Below are 12384 nucleotides of genomic sequence, written 5' to 3'. Positions count from 1 at the left end.
AACATCTCCGTAACGCTATCACGGTTACCAAATAACCCTGTGACGAAACGCGCCGCTCTTCTTTGGATCTTCTCTATCTCCTCCGTCAACCCGATCTGGTACGGATCCCACACTGATGAGCAATACTCAAGTATAGGTCGAACGAGTGTTTTGTAAGCCACCTCCTTTGTTGATGGACTACATTTTCTAAGGACTCTCCCAATGAATCTCAACCTGGTACCCGCCTTACCAACAATTAATTTTATATGATCGTTTGACTTCAAATCGTTCCGCACGCATACTCCCAGATATTTTACAGAAGTAACTGCTACCAGTGTTTGTTCTGCTATCATATAATCATACAATAAAGGATCCTTCTTTCTATGTATTCGCAATACATTACATTTGTCTATGTTAAAGGTCAGTTGCCACTCCCTGCACCAAGTGCCTATCCGCTACAGATCTTCCTGCATTTCGCTACAATTTTCTAATGCTGCAACTTCTCTGTACACTACAGCATCATCCGCGAAAAGCCGAATGGGACTTCCGACACTGTCTACTAGGTCATTTATATATATTGTGAAAAGCAATGGTCCCATAACACTCCCCTGTGGCATGCCAGAGGTTACTTTAACGTCTGTAGACGTCTCTCCGTTGATAACAACATGCTGTGTTCTGTTTGCTAAAAACTCTTCAATCCAGCCACACAGCTGGTCTGACATTCCGTAGGCTCTTACTTTGTTTATCAGGTGACAGTGCGGAACTGTATCGAACGCCTTCCGGAAGTCAAGAAAAATAGCATCTACCTGGGAGCCTGTATCTAATATTTTCTGGGTCACATGAGCAAATAAAGCGAGTTGGGTCTCACACGATCGCTGTTTCCGGAATCCATGTTGATTCCTACATAGTAGATTCTGGGTTTCCAAAAACGACATGATTCTCAAGCAAAAAACATGTTCTAAAATTCTACAACAGATTGACGTCAGAGATATAGGTCTATAGTTTTGCGCATCTGCTCAACGACCCTTCTTGAAGACTGGGACTACCTGTGCTCTTTTCCAATCATTTGGAACCTTCCGTTCCTCTAGAGACTTGCGGTACACGGCTGTTAGAAGGGGGGCAAGTTCTTTCGCGTACTCTGTGTAGAATCGAATTGGTATCCCGTCAGGTCCAGTGGACTTTCCTCTGTGGAGTGATTCCAGTTGCTTTTCTATTTCTTGGACACTTATTTCGATGTCAGCCATTTTTTCGTTTGTGCGAGGATTTAGAGAAGGAACTGCAGTGCGGTCTTCCTCTGTGAAACAGCTTTGGAAAAAGGTGTTTAGTATTTCAGCTTTACGCGTGTCATCCTCTGTTTCAATGCCATCATCATCCCGGAGTGTCTGGATATGCTGTTTCGAGCCACTTACTGATTTAACGTAAGACCAGAACTTCCTAGGATTTTCTGTCAAGTCGGTACATAGAATTTTACTTTCGAATTCACTGAACGCTTCATGCATAGCCCTCCTTACGCTAACTTTGACATCGTTTAGCTTCTGTTTGTCTGAGAGGTTTTGGCTGCGTTCAAACTTAGAGTGAAGCTCTCTTTGCTTTCGCAGTAGTTTCCTAACTTTGTTGTTGTACCACGGTGGGTTTTTCCCGTCCCTCACAGTTTTACTCGGCACGTACCTGTCTAAAACGCATTTTACGATTGCCTTGAACTTTTTCCATAAACACTCAACATTGTCAGTGTCGGAACAGAAATTTTCGTTTTGATCTGTTAGATAGTCTGAAATCTGCCTTCTATTACTCTTGCTAAACAGATAAACCTTCCTCCCTTTTTTTATATTCCTATTAACTTCCATATTCAGGGATGCTGCAACGGCCATATGATCACTGATTCCCTGTTCTGTACATACAGAGTCGAAAAGTTCGGGTCTGTTTGTTATCAGTATGTCCAAGATGTTATCTCCACGAGTCGGTTCTCTGTTTAATTGCTCAAGGTAATTTTCGGATAGTGCACTCAGTATAATGTCACTCGATGCTCTGTCCCTACCACCCGTCCTGAACATCTGAGTGTCCCAGTCTATATCTGGTAAATTGAAATCTCCACCTAAGACTATAACATGTTGAGAAAATTTATGTGAAATGTATTCCAAAGTTTCTCTCAGTTGAACTGCCACTAATGCTGCTGAGTCTGGAGGTCGGTAAAAGGAGCCAATTATTAACCTAGCTCTGTTGTTGAGTGTAACCTCCACCCATAATAATTCACAGGAACTATCCACTTCTATTTCACTACAGGATAAACTACTACTAACAGCGATGAACACTCCACCACCGGTTGCATGCAATCTATCCTTTCTAAACACCGTCTGTACCTTTGTAAAAATTTCGGCAGAATTTATCTCTGGCTTCAACCAGCTTTCTGTACCTATAACGATTTCGGCTTTGGTGCTTTCTATCAGCGCTTGAAGTTCCGGTACTTTACCAACGCAGCTTCGACAGTTTACAATTACAATACCGATTGCTGCTTGGTCCCCGCATGTCCTGACTTTGCCCTGCACCCGTTGAGGCTGTTGCCCTTTCTGTACTTGCCCAAGGCCATCTCTCTAACCTAAAAAACCGCCCAGCCCATGCCACACAACCCCTGCTACCCATGTAGCCGCTTGTTGCGTGTAGTGGACTCCTGACCTATCCAGCGGAACCCGAAACCCCTCCACCCTATGGCGCAAGTCAAGGAATCTGCAGCCCACATGGTCGCAGAACCGTCTCAGCCTCTGATTCAGACCCTCCACTCGGCTCTGTACCAAAGGTCCGCAGTCAGTCCTGTCGACGATGCTGCAGATGGTGAGCTCTGCTTTCATCCCGCTAGCGAGACTGGCAGTCTTCACCAAATCGTATAGCCGCCGGAAGCCAGAGAGGATTTCCTCGGATCCATAGCGACACACATCATTGGTACCGACATGAGCGACCACCTGCAGATGGGTGCACCCTGTACCCTTCATGGCATCCGGAAGGACCCTTTCCACATCTGGAATGACTCCCCCTGGTATGCACACGGAGTGCACATTGGTTTTCTTCCCCTCTCTTGCTGCCATATCCCTAAGGGGCCCCATTACGCGCCTGACGTTGGAGCTCCCAACTACCAGTAAGCCCACCCTCTGCGACCGCCTGGATCTTGCAGACTGAGGGGCAATCTCTGGAACAGGACAAGCAGCCATGTCAGGCCGAAGATCAGTATCAGCCTGAGACAGAGCCTGAAACTGGTTCGTCAGACAAACTGGAGAGGCCTTCCGTTCAGCCCTCTGGAATGTCTTTCGCCCCCTGCCACACCTTGAGACGACCTCCCACTCTACCACAGGTGAAGGATCAGCCTCAATGCGGGCAGTATCCCGGGCAACCACAGTCGTAGTCCGATCGGGGGATGCGTGGGATGAGCTGGGCGTCCCCGACAAACCCCCATCCGGAACCCCACAGTGATGCCCATTGGCAACAACCTCAAGCTGTGTGACCGAAGCCAACACTGCCTGAAGCTGGGAGCGAAGGGATGCTAACTCAGCTTGCATCCGAACACAGCAGTTGCAGTCCCTATCCATGCTAAAAACTGTTGTGCAAAGAATGTCTGAACTAATCTACAGAGAGCTCAAACAAATCGACACAAAATTTAAAAGGTCATTAAAATACAAGATTGCCTAGTAAATGCAGTAATGCTGCTACTTGCGCACTGCTGACACACTGCTCGGCGGTGGAAGGAGACTACGTGATTTTACACTATTCAGGTACTAAAACGTGATGCTACAACTCTCAAATACTATAATATGCCAGAAATTTATGAATTAGACAATGCAAGTACCAAAAACACGCAAAGAAATTAAGAATTAAACTATGTAACAAATGAGTGAGCTAGGAGTATACGACTTGCTGCTGCAGCTGCTTATCCAACGACGGCAGGGAGCCTTTTTTACCACAAGATTGGTAAGAAAACCTAGATGTATACTGGTGCAGACTGGGAGCTGAGCCACATCACCATAAATCCTTTGGTGGATATTTAACAGTTTTGGGAGTGCTGCTACCAGCTGGAACAGCAGAAAACAACGAACTGATGAAATAAGTATTGTTGAAGCAGAGTTTGTTGCACTGAGTGAAACAGTATGAGAAGCAATGTGGATGAACAGTTTTCTCAGTAAGACTGGTCAAGATTTTTTTCTGTCCTGTCCTATGAAGATTTTCATCAAGAATCATAGCACAAAGAAACTGAAAATCATGAGGCTTTGGAAATAACCAAGCACATGGATCTAAAAATTTCGTCATGGAAGAGAAAATGGAAGCCAACAACATACTGCAAGTGAGAAGAATGTGGCTGATTGTTAATAAAAGCAACTGACGACCTGAAGTTGAAAACTTATCATCAGAAGTTAATGGGGGTCAAGAACGAAGGGAGTTGTCAGTGAAGTGGACTAGCTGTCGTGTGAACTTTGACGTATATTTTGCTGTTTTCTTGTTATTATGCCTGCATATATGTTAAAATAAATGCGCTCTTTCACCTACAATGTATTGCATCTTTGTCTGTGCTCCCTGCTGTTTTTATAAAGAGGTTTCACATGTGTGTGTGTTCTGTGAAGAAGGACATTGTCCAATGACTTAGAAAAGTTTTCAATCTCATTTACGTGACTAGTTATCACTCAGCACCTAAACTATATGCTGAGTTGTTACCACTATTTAAAAAAATATGTAATTAATGTCATTAAACATTCTGAGTGGTCACTGTGAATGCAAAGCATTGCTTTTCACTTGCATGCCATTGATTAAATGGAATTGTAATGCACTCCGAAGCGAAATTTTTCCATTCCTCGAGAAGATAAATTTTGAGCTCAGCAACAGAAATAAGATCTGTAATATATGAATCTCAAGCATGCTCAACTGGATTAAGGTCTGGAGCATAATGACTGTGGCTATTGAATAATACTCACACATCTGTAACATGTTGCCCCTCAAATGAATGCTATTGCATTTACTCGACTTACTGCCATTGAAGGGCAGTCTGCCACCTACTATAGCAGCCTATGTTTGAGGACTAATATCATTTATGGCTGTGATTACTGAAGGATAATATCACTTGAACTTTTACGAATACATATTACACTTTGAGAATGAGTTCAAAGCTTCAAAATTAAATTTTGGGACACCTAGTGGAATTTGTTACCCCACACTGTGATAGATATCTTCTACGCAATCAATAGCTTGCCATGTAACACATTCCAACAAGCCATGTTGTACATCACTCACTCCCACTGAAGTGGATACTTACACTACAGACACACGATTTACTGACGCTGTATTCAAGTGCTTAGATTAGATTAGATTCAGTTTTCATTCCATAGACCAAAAAAATCAATGATTCTCATGGCTGTGGAACAAGTCAGAAAGAATAACACAAAAAAGCATCAAAAAATTTGAATGTAATACTCACAACTTTGATCATTTGTCAGGAGATTGTCAAAAGAAGTGAATACATTATGGTAAACTGGAACTGCTAATATTTACAGAATTAATACACTGTCAGAATGAAACATAGTTATACACTTTTAATAAACTGATCATACACAAAATATCTAATCTTGACTGTTGTGATCAAGGGCTGCCAAAACTGAAATCTAACAGACATTTTTACTTAAGTCATCTAACAGACCCTGTAAAGATATTCATCAATAGAGTAGAAGGAGTTGTCTCTCAAAAAGACTTTAAAACTCTGTTTAAACTGTGCTTTATCTGAAATCTAGTTTTTAATGGCTGCTGTTAATTTACTGAAAATGTTTGTTTCTGAATATTGGTGCCTTTTGGACCAAGATAAAAGATACCATGAAACTATCTACCAATTTTACTTTTGCCAGATTTTTCAAAAATATCTCCTTAAGCATCTGACTGCAAAAATAGTGTATTGTCCAAGTCACAGTCTGGGTTTGTTAAGGGTTCTGATATAGAGAAAGCTATTTATATATACGGTTATTCTGAAATAACTCATCAAACCAAGAAAAAGTTTTTAGCATGCAAAAGCATATGATAAAGTTCATTTGTGGTGTAAATTCAAGAACATCATGTAGAAACCTGTTCAAGAAATTTTGTATTCTAACCACTGCACCTCATTATATTTATTCCTTAATGAAATTTGTTGCAAGTAATACATCTTTATTTCCAACCAATAGCTAAATACATAGCACCTATACTAGGAATAAGACAAGTAGTTTCTTGTAAAAAGGCTTAACTTCAGCATATTTTAGCCTGTCTGGAAATGCTCTGCGGATAAGAGATTGATTACATAAATAACTTAAGAAAGAACTCAAGTCACATGAGCAATCTTTGATTAACTTCATTGGTATGTTATCACAACCACTAGAATACTCATATTTTAAGGATTTTGTGGTCGACATTACTTCTTTAGGAGACAAGAATGCCATTTCCATTTTACTGAAGTTGTTTGTAACATTGATACTCCATTGCACTGTTTACCGAACCTGATAGCCATAATCTGTCGGTAACAGAAACAAAGTACTTGTTTAAGAGGTTCGCAACATTACATGCACTTATTACCAATGTCTCATTTATTTTTAGCTATCTGTTCTTCTTCCTTTTTGGGCCTACCTCTTTCTGTCTTCACTATATCCCATATAGTTTTCATTTTGTTGCTTGACGTAATTATCTTTTTCTCATAATAAAGCTGTGGAGATTTCTGAATTACTTGCTTCAGTAGTTTTGCAGTATTCATTGTAATGCTTTATAATGCTAACATCTGAATTGTTCACAGGTAGTATATACAGTTTTCTTTTTGTCCCATATGACGTCTTTATTCCTTGTGTAATCCATGGTTAGTTTCTGACTTCTGTTTGATTTGAGTTACCTTTAGGGGTAAACAGTTTTCAAAAGGTGAAATAACTTTATTAATGATGTTACACTATCAGACATGCTTATATTTGAAATATATAGCTGAGTGCAAGGTGGCCAGAATAGTCTCTTATTTCATCATGTAGTATTACTGAAGAGTTGTAGACCAAGTAATACCACAGACCTCATTCTCCACAAGATGTATCAGGGCATCTTGACTGGTGTGTAATTGGTGTTACTAGTGTAGTTTCTTTATCAACAGAATGACAACTACAGGATATTGACAGATAGACAAAAATTCACATGTGGAGGACAGAAAGATATTCACAATTCAGTAGTATTTAGAAGCCTGACATTTCAAGATGATTAGTTAATGGAGATTTATTTCAAAGTATCATGAGTTCAACACAGACTCCAGGTATAAAGTTACAGAGTTGGATTTTATAAGGTATACCATCAAATAGTTGATGGAAACTGACCTCTTCACATTCTTCTGACTTTTTCACAATTCAGTGCACCATTTATGGCACCTCTGATAATCAAGAACAAAACGAACACTGTTTATTGCATCAGTTCATGTATCATTCTGGTTTTTCCACCCTCAATATTTTCTATTTCCATTATCATGATTTCGTCAATTTCTATAAGTATTTCTCAAGAAGTTTTGTGATTTTTGTATTTTTGGCTATTTTTATAATGCCTTCTCAACTGTTAGTATTCCACTCATTTATTTTCTTTTCTTTGTCTGTATCCTATGACAAACGGTGGTTGCTAATTAGTTAAATTGGGTAAATAGGTCAAACTTGTAGGTACTGAGTTACTTAAGTCTACCACTGAACATACGTACATATTTCATTATGATGTAAAATTAACAAGTTAATCAAAGTTTTATAGGAGCTAATTGCCATCTATCTGTACCCAAGACTTGAGGTTTCCATTCTTCTCAAAAATGATTTTCGTGTGGTGGACTTTGAAGGATAGACTGCATTGTGTCTAGCACAGTATTACAAAAGAAAGAAATAGTAACTTTTAAGAAAGACAGATTGTCAATTAGGGCTGATTACAGCCACTCTTGGATAAGCTATAGCAAATTAATAACATATTATCATAATACTAAAAAGTAGTAAAACTAATTAATATAAGAAAAGAATATGACACAATGGATTAATTTACTGGGCATATTCTTACTGCCCTATAGCACTGCATGTATCTAAAGCAAGTTTAAAACCTATTAATTAGTGAAGTAATTTCATAGTGGCAGTATCCAGAAAAAAGAACAACGTGTTTAATAAAAAAGCAGCTCCAAATCACCACCACTACCCCCCCCCCCCCCATCAACAACAACAACAACAACAACATCATCAACAAGTTTATATTAACCTCATGTGGATTTTATATAATTTGTTTAATAATGAGAATTCAATTTTAATTTTTAGTTTTGAACAGCCTTCATCAGCAGCCCATGCACACATGACAACCAGCTCTGGAAGCTTGGTCTGAGCTGCCGGACCTGGTGGTCAAGTGTGCATGAGGTGTGCTTGCTTCTGTCTATGAATGGTGTGTATTCTCTTTTGCTGATGAAGCCTGTAACTGAAAGCTTTAGGTAAGTATCTTTTAATTGTGCCTGTCTGCAGTGTAATGTGTCTTCTTTGTGGTAAGTAGCAATCTGTCTTTTCGTACATTGTTGATGTTCCTACCTGGAGTTTCCAGTGTTTGATTATGTTAATTTACAGATAAAATAAGATATGCTATCATTTTTTACATGTACCATCATTATCCTTGAAAGTAACATAATGTGACAATCACCTCTTGTGGTTCATGATGCTCAGAACATATGTGAAGCATCTGCTGAATTACTAGCACGTTGGCTGTTCCTGCATATGCACATATCTGAAGCATTGTCTGCGCAACTTGTTTTAATGGATCAGACACATCATCCAAAACTGCTACACATGTTTGAACTGCTTCCTTCTGTGCTAAAACAAAACAATAAAATAATAGTTTACATAAATAATGTAACCATTGCTAAGTCTGTTGATAAATTTGTTCTCTTTATTAGTCTTTGTCTTCTATTTTGAAAGAGTCCCCACAAACACGTGATACAGAATTCGTTAAAGAGTTTAACATGATGTAACTGATCTTAACAACTTCTAGCCAAAACTGGAGACAAATTAGAAATAAAGGTCAATGACACTAACCACTGTCCCTATTAGAATGATTGCAGCAACAAAAATAAAATTTCAGATAGGACATGTCACAATGACTTTACATATGCCTATTCCTTACATACGTCTAGTCTTTTGTTATGAAAAGTCTAATTTTGCTTTTATGAATAGTATGTACAAAGAGAAGGCAACAGGCCCAGGGATTAAACAGAGCAACAAAACAGAAGGCTGATGTCAGGAAATGCAAACTGAGAATGAATGAATGTAACACAAAACATTCTAATTGCAACAGAGTTAACACTGCAGCCTAATATGAGGTAACATTAAAAATGACAGGAGGTATGACTATGAGCTGCGACAATAAAATAATGAGAGTGATGTAAAAAAAAAATGTTGCTTACCGTTTTAGTCAAGTTTAGTGTTGTCTCCTTCAAAGTAGTTTGCTTCTGAGTGCACACACTTTTCCCTGCCCTTCTGCCATTGATGGTAACATTTCTGAAACTCATCTTTCATAATATCCTTCAAGACCCTCGTCACAGCTTTCTGGACATCTTGTGTTGTTTGTAAATGGTGTCCCTTGATTGCCATTTTGACTCTTGGAAATAGAAAAAAGTCGCATGGAGCAATATGTGGTGAATAAGGTGGCTGTGGTAGTACTGAAATTTGTTTTGAGGTTAAAAATTGCTGTACTGGGATGGCGCATTATCGTGATGCAGAATCCAATTATCAGCAATGTTGGCACGGACAAGAAGAACTCTTCTACGAAGTTTTTCTAAAATTTCTTTGTAGTAATATTGGTTAATTGTTTGTCCAGGAGGCACCCACTCTTTATGAACAATTCCCTTGGAATCTAAGAAGCACACAAGCATGCATTTCACTTTTGACTTTGACACGTGAGCTTTTTTTGGTCTGGGTGATCCCTTTGAGCACCATTGCAAACTTTGGCGTTTTGTGTCTGGATCATACTGAAAAACCCAACTTTCATCACCAGTGATAACACGGCTCAACAGTTCTGGATTGATTTCCATTTGCTCTAATAGATCGGCAGCCACATTATTCCGTGTTTCTCACTGTTGTGGTGTGAGATTTTTGGGGACCATTTTTGCACAAATCTTTCTCATACCAAGATCTTCAGTTATTATTAGACAAACCATTTCTCGACTGATGTTCAATTCTTCTGCAATTATTTTCATGGCTAATCTTCAATCAGATTGTATGAATTCATGGACCCTGACTATGTTGACATCCATCCGTGAGGTTGATGGTCGTCCACTGCAGTCTTCCTCTTCAACATTCGTTCTGCCTTCACTAAACATTTTATGCCAATGAAAAACTTAAGCTCTTAACATAACCTCCTCTCCAAAAGCCTTCTGAAGCTCACCGTAAGTAGTCATTGCGTTTTCACCCAATTTAACGCAAAAAGAAACTGCATACCGCTTTGCAATATTATGCAGTTCCATTTCTGTGACGACAGACACAAACACATGTTAACTTATTACAGCACATCTCACGACTGAGCAGTTGCATCGATGTGCAGCTTGGACTAGAAGCAGCTTATAGACCAAGGCCAAAGATATTGTGCCTACGCAAGCCTGCAGGGTTGCCAGATCTTGCAAATAAAATCAGTCTCATTACTTTATTGTCGCACCTAGCATTTCCAGTGGTCTATTAGAAACTAACATGCAGTTCATCATCTGTTGGTCCAATGTACAACAACAATCCTAATCCTGCTGTATTCCTACACCTGAAGAGCATATGCATTCCATTTTTCTATTCGACAGTGCATTTACTGCTTCACAATTGGTGAGATATACATAAATATGTACAAGCAAGTATACAAAGCTGAAAATAAATTGAGTGGTCAAAAATCACAGTCAGGTTTGTTGTATTGGAAGATGTGCCATGCATGACAACAACTGCTGGGATAACCTCTTCACTTATTTGTTGTCTCTGTTATTGAAATGAAGGGTAATTGTCATATAACATTCCCTGGTCATTCTACTTAGCTCGAAGGCAGTTACATTTATACCTTTTCCAAATATTTTTATATGATCAGCATTAAATTTTGTAATTACACAGATAGTACAATACTAGATGGGGAGATTGCACCATTTGGGAAAATATCAATTATTACAATTGTGTTGATTGGTATTATAATCCCATCACAAGTTTTGTGGTCACATTCTTTACCTGCAGCAAATGCCATTTGTGAACCCAGTAACTGTGAGACAGTCATCGGTGCCCATACCAGTCAAATGATGATCACTACTTTCAATCAAAACACCAGAATGAACCACAAAGAAATTTGTTAAGATCACATATAAATTTAAGTATTAGGAAGTCTTTTTCAGAAGGTATTTGTTTGGAGTGTAGCCTTGCAAAGAAGTGAAATGTCAGCAATAAACAGTTGACACAAGGAGAGAATGGAAGCTTTTGAAAAAGTGGTGCTAAGAAGAATGCTAAGCATTAGATGGGCAGGTCAGCTAATTAATGAAGAGGTTTTAATCAAATCAAGATGAAAAAGAGCAAACAAAATAATAGTGTAACTTGTGAGCCAGCTTACAACTAGAACTTACATATGAAGTTAATATAAATCAGTGAACAACAATTTGGCAGTAACCTAAGAAAGTCCAGGTGGAATAACAGTGTCTTTATCATTCAACTGTTGATTATATGTTCCTAGATGCCTCTTGAAAAGAGAAGAAAAGTGGCTAGCTGTGCTGTTAATTTCATGTGATATAGTGGGCTAGCACTTTCTTCCACAGTGCTACTTATGACCCTGCCAGCAACAGTCATAATAGTCATCTAAAGTTCTTCTGTGACTCATTCGTCTCATTGCAGTAAAGACAATTTGTGAACCCAGTAACAACAAGACAGTCTTCGAAGCCCATACCATCTACTGATGTACATTATTTTCAATCAAAAGATCAGATAGACCGCCACCACATATAAATTTAAGTATCAGGAAGTCTTTTCCAGAAGATATTTGTTTGGAGTGAGCCTTGTACAGAGGTGAAATGTGAATAATAAGCAGCTGACACAAGGAGCAAAGTGGTGCACTTCACTGATTCGTTCCCCAACCTACTCTTATCATCACTGGATTCCATACACATGGCACTGACTGATGAGACTTCAAACATCTCTATCTCTATGTTGCCACTCGGTAAGATTGTAGAAAGCAAGAAACAAGATGAAGCTGTAGGAGCCAGAGTTTATTCAGCATATGGTTTCCGTGTGTATCACATTTAGCAGGTTTAAAGTGGGATTTATCGGAACTGGTTGACAGAGAAGTATAACTTGACTGTACAGCTGTTAATCTCTACCAAGCCTTTGATTGGGCAGATAACATGGGACTTTTAACAAAATTATGGGTGCTGGGACT

General features: G+C 39.1%; 1 protein-coding gene across 1 annotated transcript in view; it reads right to left on the bottom strand.

Annotated features, from left to right (window-relative positions):
• The window catches only part of LOC126474690 (26S proteasome non-ATPase regulatory subunit 2-like), a 209118-nt gene that overhangs the window by 47058 nt on the left and 149676 nt on the right, over nucleotides 1-12384 (bottom strand). The window contains exon 12 of the mRNA XM_050102168.1: nucleotides 8644-8813. Coding sequence (XP_049958125.1) covers nucleotides 8644-8813 — 170 coding nt within the window. The remainder of the gene's footprint in view (nucleotides 1-8643; nucleotides 8814-12384) is intronic.

Source organism: Schistocerca serialis, chromosome 4 (assembly GCF_023864345.2).
Source record: "Schistocerca serialis cubense isolate TAMUIC-IGC-003099 chromosome 4, iqSchSeri2.2, whole genome shotgun sequence".
Classification (NCBI taxonomy): domain Eukaryota; kingdom Metazoa; phylum Arthropoda; class Insecta; order Orthoptera; family Acrididae; genus Schistocerca; species Schistocerca serialis.
The sequence above is the reverse complement of the archived record's forward strand: the minus strand, read 5'-3'. Positions and strand labels throughout refer to the sequence as shown.